The sequence below is a fragment of the Dendrobium catenatum genome, unplaced genomic scaffold, assembly GCF_001605985.2.
Source record: "Dendrobium catenatum unplaced genomic scaffold, ASM160598v2 fragScaff_scaffold_1228, whole genome shotgun sequence".
Taxonomy (NCBI): domain Eukaryota; kingdom Viridiplantae; phylum Streptophyta; class Magnoliopsida; order Asparagales; family Orchidaceae; genus Dendrobium; species Dendrobium catenatum.
The window spans coordinates 827,871-835,182 of NW_021319690.1; the positions used below are offsets into that span (position 1 = coordinate 827,871).

Consider the following 7,312-nt stretch of genomic DNA (forward strand, 5'->3'; position numbering starts at 1 on the left):
CGCCGGAGTTCTGTCCGACGCTCAAGTGATGCTAGAGTTCTGCTCGACGCCGGAATTCCGTTCAACTTTCGAACGACGTCGGAATTCTACCCGACCTCTGAAGGACGCCAAAATGAAGTCGGAACTCTGCTTGACGTTGTAACTGATTTTCATTCCTGAACTGATCCATTGTAATCTGATCGTCCTAAATTTTAAGGACGTGTCAGCCTCTTGTATTTCAAGCAAACACTAGTGGAACTCTTTCAACTGGGCGTGACTCCGTGATATTTTCCCTTTCCAGGATTTTCCACGTAAAAATCATGGTGTTTCTATTTCTCTCATGTTTGTGTGCTAGATAATCGTACAACGTTGAGACGGAAATTTTCTAACTCTATTTCCGCGTACACTCTAGTCCGCAACAGTTATATTTCTCCAAAAATTAAATAATGGATATATTTCATCAACTTCAGAAATTATGGGACACGTAAAATAAACTTTTTTCTGAAACTTCTTGTTTTTAAATGTACAAAAGAAAATCAGGAGTGACCTAATGACTGACAAAAATAAAAGCACTAATCCAATATTCACACACAAAATGGCAAAAATATATATAACTAAGACTCTTAAAAAATATGATTAATTTGCATATTTAAAAAAATTAAAATATAATTTTAATAGTAAATACTTTCATTATCAAAAATTATTTTAAGATTAGATATTCATAAAATAACTTAATTGTAAAACTTATAATTATATTTATATATTTTTTAAATTCTTCCCCATTAAAATATTTTCTTGATTATAATATTAAGTAAGAAAATAGATAGTATCTTTACAGCATAATTTTTATTATAAATGATATAAATTGTAAAAGGCCAATAACCTATTAGTTAAATGTTAAAACTTTTTTTTTTAATGGGCAATCCCGCCTCCCCCGAACTTGAACCCGTCCTTCGCCAACTCCTCAACCCCGCCTGCGACGATCCAAACTCTCTTCTCACTGATATTCTCGGAATTGTTGAGGCCCTCGACTTCCACAAGCGATCCGCCACTGCCCTTGCCGTTTTCGACACCGCTCGACGTGCTCTTGGAGACGCCCTCTTCTCATCCACCGCTATCATCCCCGTCGTCATCGGCATCATGGGCCGCAACGGGCAGCTCTCGGCAGCCGCTACCCTTCTTGATGATTTCCGCACTCAGCACTGCCCTGTCGACGTGTACGCTTACACTTCCCTAATCACTGCCTACTCCCGGAACGAGCGCTATCGTGACGCTGTTTCAGTGTTCCAGCAAATGGAGGAGGAGGGTATTAAGCCAACGCTTGTTACCTATAACATTGTGTTGAATGTCTATGGAAAGCTCTTCATGCCCTGGCACAAAATCGTCTCCCTTGTTCAATTCATGAAGAGGGATGGAATTGCTCCTGATCGGTACACTTACAATACCCTCATCAGTTGCTGCCGCAGAGGATCTCTGCATGAAGAAGCTATTGAGCTATTTAAGGAGATGAAATCGTTGGGTTTAGGCCCGGATAAAGTCACTTACAATGTGCTACTGGATGTTTATGGAAAGTCTAGGAAGCATGAGGAGGCTATGGAGGTGCTTGGGGAGATGGATGCCAATGGTATTCCTCCGAGTTTAGTCACGTACAACTCTTTGATCTCAGCCTACGCTAAAGATGGGATTTTGGAAGAAGCAATGGAGCTGAAGGTGCAAATGGAAGCAAAGGGGATAGAGCCTGATGTCGTCACTTACACTACTCTGATATCAGGTTTTGAGAAGGTTGGTAAGGATGAGCTTGCCATGAGAATTTTTGAGGAGATGGAGAGCAAAGGCTGCAGGCCGAATCTTTGTACCTACAATGCTCTGATTAAGATGCATGGAAATCGTGGAAAGTTTGCGGATATGATGAGCATTTTTGGGATGCTCAGATCAAACGGCTTTACGCCAGATGTTGTCACTTGGAATTCTCTGTTGGCAATTTTTGGTCAGAATGGGATGGACACAGAAGTGTCTGGTGTTTTCAAAGAGATGAGGAAAGCTGGGTTTGTGCCGGAAAGGGAGACTTACAATACCTTGATCAGTGCTTACAGCCGATGTGGGTTGTTCAACCAGGCTATGGAGATTTATGAGAATATGCTTACTGCTGGAATTGGGCCAGATCTGTCCACTTACAATGCTTTGATGGCTGCATTGGCTCGTGGAAAACATTGGCAGCAAGCGGAGAAGATACTTGCTGAGATGAAGGATCTCAATTGTCGACCAAATGAGCTTACTTTTTGTTCTTTGCTGCATGCATATGCCAATGCGAAGGAGCTTGATAGGATGAAATCCCTTGAAGAAGATATATATGGTAGGGTTATTGAACCACGCAACATTCTTTTCAAAACTCTTGTATTGGTAAACAGCAAAAACAATCTTTTGCCAGAGACAGAGAGGGCTTTCTTGGAGTTGAGGAAGAGAGGGTGCTCTCTTGATATAACTACTTTGAATGCAATGGTATCAATCTATGGTAGGAGGCAGATGCTTTCAAAGGTAAATGAGATTCTTAACTTCATGAAAGAAAGTGGTTTTACTCGCACTCTGACTACATATAATAGCTTGATTAATATGTATAGTCGGTTGGGGGACTTTGAGAGGGCTGATGGTATTCTCAGGGAGATCAAAGAAAAATGTGGGCGACCTGATCTTTATTCTTACAACACTGTTATTTATGCTTATGGAAAGCATGGCAGGATGAAAGAAGCTTCCAGAATATTCTCTGATCTTCGGGCTTCAGGGCTTAAGCCTGATATTGTTACTTATAATATCTTTGTTGCAAGTTATGTGGCCAATTCAATGTTTGTGGAAGCCATCGATTTAGTTATCTACATGATAAAACATAGATGCAAGCCAAATGAGAACACGTATAACTCAATAGTAGATGGTTATTGTAAGCAAGGGAGGAGAGATGAAGCAAGTGCTTTTGTTCAAAACCTTGAACAGCTCAATCCCGGCATTTCAAAAGAGCATCTGAACAGATTATCTGAACGTTTAGCAAGATCTATCACTTGATATTGGCTTGCACTTGGCAAAATTTTGGGTTCAGAAATTTGTATGAGATATTGACAAAAGATGATCAAATTACTTTGTATATAATGTTAGGCGATCTGGACGACTGAAGAGCGCACTACTGGATCTTACCAGATACTCTTACAAGTATGGCCTCTATATCTATGGTCTCATTGTTTGTCAATCAGTAGCCTGGCAGTTCCTTTTACATTCTACTCTGTTTAAAACCATTTCCTGATACAAGAAATTGCTGCTTTTTTAAAATCTTCTCTGAAGCTTTAAATGACAGAACAGGCAAACTTTTTAGATCTGAATATGACGGTGGCCTTTGTTCATTTCAGGCAGCAGTTATAGAAGTTATACTCAATCTATTTTCAGAATTCATTTTAGTTTTCCAAGTTTAAAATATTAGGTTGTCTTATTTGACGTTTTCTTAATCTATGACAGTTGTAATTATCATAGTGGTTGCAAATTACCATTTTGTGTTGTTTGTTGCAAATACTTCTTTGGCCTTCTTTCTGACATTGTTGTAGTAAGGATGGTTAATTGAATTCATCTAATTATAATGTTTCTGATTTATTTTTTAAAAATATAACGTTCACTAATTCTATGGATTCTATTTGTGTTTTTTTTTCTCCGATTGCAGCGGAATTTCTGTTTAGATTTTATCAAGAAAACAGTGAAGCTAATGAATGACGTCCCATCACTAATTAACTAAAATATCCACAAAGCATTCGCCGTAGTATAAATGGCAACAATCAACCAAAAAAATTAATGAGTCAACTATGACATGCAAGATAAAATAAATGACAGAAAAAGTAATCTAACAATTGTCAATTGGAAATTGGGATTGGTTAAAGTCCTATAAATCCACTGTTGGCTCTTCATCCATAGGTTTTACTAAGAAATTTGTGGTTGGATAGAATTTGTTGTTTTTTATAAGATATACAAAGGCAAAAATCAGCTGGTCATTATTATGTAATGCTTACCCATCTGAATTATTTAAGTTGAATATGAGACTATTATGGTCTTTTCTTCTAGTTCCTTTGTTTATTGATCATTGACCTAGTAATTTCTTCATGATTTATGGCCAATTTATAATGGCTATAGCTATATTTAAAGTCAATTGTGAAATTGTTGTGAGAAAAGTTGTTATTTGAAATTGTTGTCTGAAGAGGTTATTGGTGTTTGAAAAATCAAACCATCAAGTGGTTGTGTGGCTGCACTCATCGCTATACTATCAAATTCTAGATGCCCATATTATTAGTTTTTGTTTTCTAAATAGGAACTCATGAATTTCTTAAATAAAACATAATCATATGATCAATTAAACTCTAAATCACAAAAAAGGAAATATTTATAAATTCACATAAGATGAGCTCTACATAAGACAAGCTCCCATGATGATAGAAATCAAATATTTATTTTACACAACCTCATAAAGGAGTTCTTTCTTAAAAAAAGTTTAAAAAGTAAAAAAAAATTGCATAAGCATTGATTTTTTAGAGCACAATTAAATAAAATAAAGATGGTGATATGATAAACTTTTAGCAACAAATATTCATATTGAATTAAAAAAAAAATGGAAGGCAAAAAAATCCTCCTGATATCTCTAGATCCAAGCAAAATGCAATTGAGTACAAGAAAGGGTAGAATGCAAAATGCTTGGTAGAGGAGAAGACACAAGAGAGTATTGTGAGGTAGCTAGAGCATCAGTTCTTATTATATATAGGTATATAATCTCTTTAAAATATAATTGGTAGAATTTTAAACTGTTACTTAAGAAAACAACGAATGCAGGTGCATCTTTTGTGAATGCTAATATTCCATCTCTTAGGTTCATTTGTTCTTTCTTAGTTCACTATATTGAACATCCTTTTTGAATTGCTTCTCTGTCTTTGTCATATGTGCTATGATATGGTTTACAAATTGGGCATTCTTAAGTAACTTATAGGAATTTAGTCCTTTCGATGAGGATCCAAGCAATCTGACCATTTTGGTCATGCTTCATTTTAATAACTCGTGAATGCTCTTGGATTAAGTGGGTAAAATGAGGTGCAGCACTTTTTCCTTCATTTTAAATTATATGAAATAAATGTTTAAAATGTAGAACTCTCATTTTTTTGCTTTTCAATCTTTTTTTAGTAATTGGCAAATAAAATGCATAAAGTGATCGACAATTTCTCCTTCAAATTGGAGGGAATGAAGTCCAAATAAATTGTAATACGGTGGAGCTCCTCATTTGCCTTGATAGAGTGGTGAAGAGGGTAATGGCCTCAATGGTTTTCTTTAGTGTATATTTTTATAACAGGACAAGAAAAGCATTTGGGACATAAGAGGTTTCTTCCCATGCAGGTTCTTCAGCAAAGGCATCTCGATTGAGACCACGCCTAGAAGTTGTTAAAGCTTATAGAGGGTGTGTCCCCAATTTCATTTATGAAAGATGAAGTGTTGTTGGTGATGGTTGTCATTGGAAGACTATGCTTAGATTCTCTTAGAAGAGAGGGCTAGAAGGGTAATGAAACATAGTTGCTGATTGAGAAATTATAGGAGGTTCCAAGAGGTTTATCAAGCAAGAGCATTGTCGGTTCACAAGTGGTGGAGGTATTGAAGGGTAGCTAGTTGAACCTTAATAGAGTTGTCGAGCTTGTCATTGTATTTGTTGATAGTAGTGCCAGTAGAGGTTACTCTATGGGCAGCCACCAGCTTATAGCAAGAACAATGGTGTAGGTAAGTAGCAGTGCAAGAGGAAGGTCAATCAAAAGGGAGTAAAATGCTAAGACTAAGGCTTCGTTTGGGACAGCTTTCGTACTGCTTTTTAAAACGGCTTTTCAGTACAAAAATTTCAAATTTAAGAAACTTTTGTACTATAAAGTTGTTTTAAAAGTAAGAAGAAAGCTGTCCCAAACGAAACCTAAGGCTTCATTTGGGACGACTTTCTTGTTGCTTCTTAAAGCAGCTTTCTATTATAAAAAATATTATTTTTGTACTAAAAAGTTGCTTTAAGAAACAACAAAAAAACTATCCGAAGCCTAAGACTTCGCTTTGTTGGCAGGAGTTTGAAGGATCATGGTGTGATGAGGATGAGCACTTAGGGTGGATGAACTATCCAGAGATGTCATTGAGATAGGTGCCCTTAACTGGGTTCAATAATTTGTCATTTTTTTATGAGGTTTCAAGGAATTTGGTCGATGTGACATTTTCCATTGTTATGCACATATTTTTTCTAAGATTGAGCATGAAAATGAGGTGTTGTAGTCAAGGGATTGCATCAAAAACATCATTTTAGCTATTATATCAATATATTTAATGTAAGATTACTCAAATTTACTCCACATATTTTGTAAGTACTATTGCAAAACAAAAAATAAATCTCTATCAGTACATGTTTGGTACATTTTGGGCATTGAATTGTTTTAACCCAGGTACATTTACAATTTTTGAAGCTGTTTGAATTCGGTAATGTGACAAAACCAAAGCTGAAACTTGGCAATCTTATTAGTCTGCTTTGATGAAGTTGGACCAACATGTCCTCGGGTTTGTTGGTTGCTTTAATTTGGTTGGACCCATTAGGTTGATGTTGCATGTTCTTGTACCACATGGCAGTTTCAAACCTGAGTTTGACCCAGCTTTAACTGGCTAAAATATTGTGTTAATAGATCATTTTCACATGATAAACAAGTCCATAGATCTTTGTCAGTTCACTTAGTTCGTCTAACCAGTATTTGAAAAGTTAAATTCATGGGGCTATTTGTGTTCATGGCGTGTTTCTATTAGTTAAAAATGGTGTGCCTATTCATATTACTTTTAGTTTAAGTTTTGTCCTTTTTAAAGGGATTTTATCTTACAAGTGTATTTGTGTGTGTAGGGGAAGAAAGGCCTGATTGTGCGTCTTCATGATGCCAGGAGAAAGAAATTTGAAGTGATTTTCTCCATGGAAAGTTCTTCCAGGATGAAGAAATATAGTAATGAGTTGGATTTGATTAGGTAAGCAAGTTGAATCCATCCCGTTATTTTTTTAATAAAATTCTGTATGATAACTTTAAGAAATATGGAAAACATAGATTAGGCTCAGTAGAAAAACTTAGTAAATGCATTAAATATTTAATTAAGTTTGACTAAGCTATTATCTCAATTAGTTAAACCAATGAAAACACCTCATTTCAATTGCTTATTCTGTTTTAAAGGTTGATTAATACTAATTATGAGCAAACACCTGGAAAAAGTATTGTGATGAAGAGGTTTCTTTAGGAAACTTCAACTAAGGGTAAATTTGAGTGCC

At 35.9% G+C, this 7,312-nt stretch overlaps 1 protein-coding gene across 1 annotated transcript; it reads left to right on the plus strand.

Annotated features, from left to right (window-relative positions):
- The first annotated feature begins 894 nt into the window (after positions 1-894).
- LOC110096299 (pentatricopeptide repeat-containing protein At5g02860-like) lies at positions 895-6,972 on the plus strand. The gene is made up of 2 exons (XM_020822177.2): positions 895-3,177; positions 6,899-6,972. The coding sequence occupies exon 1, from the start codon at positions 895-897 to the stop codon at positions 3,031-3,033; it is 2,139 nt and encodes a 712-aa protein (XP_020677836.2). The 3' UTR covers positions 3,034-3,177; positions 6,899-6,972.
- The last annotated feature ends 340 nt before the right edge of the window (positions 6,973-7,312 follow it).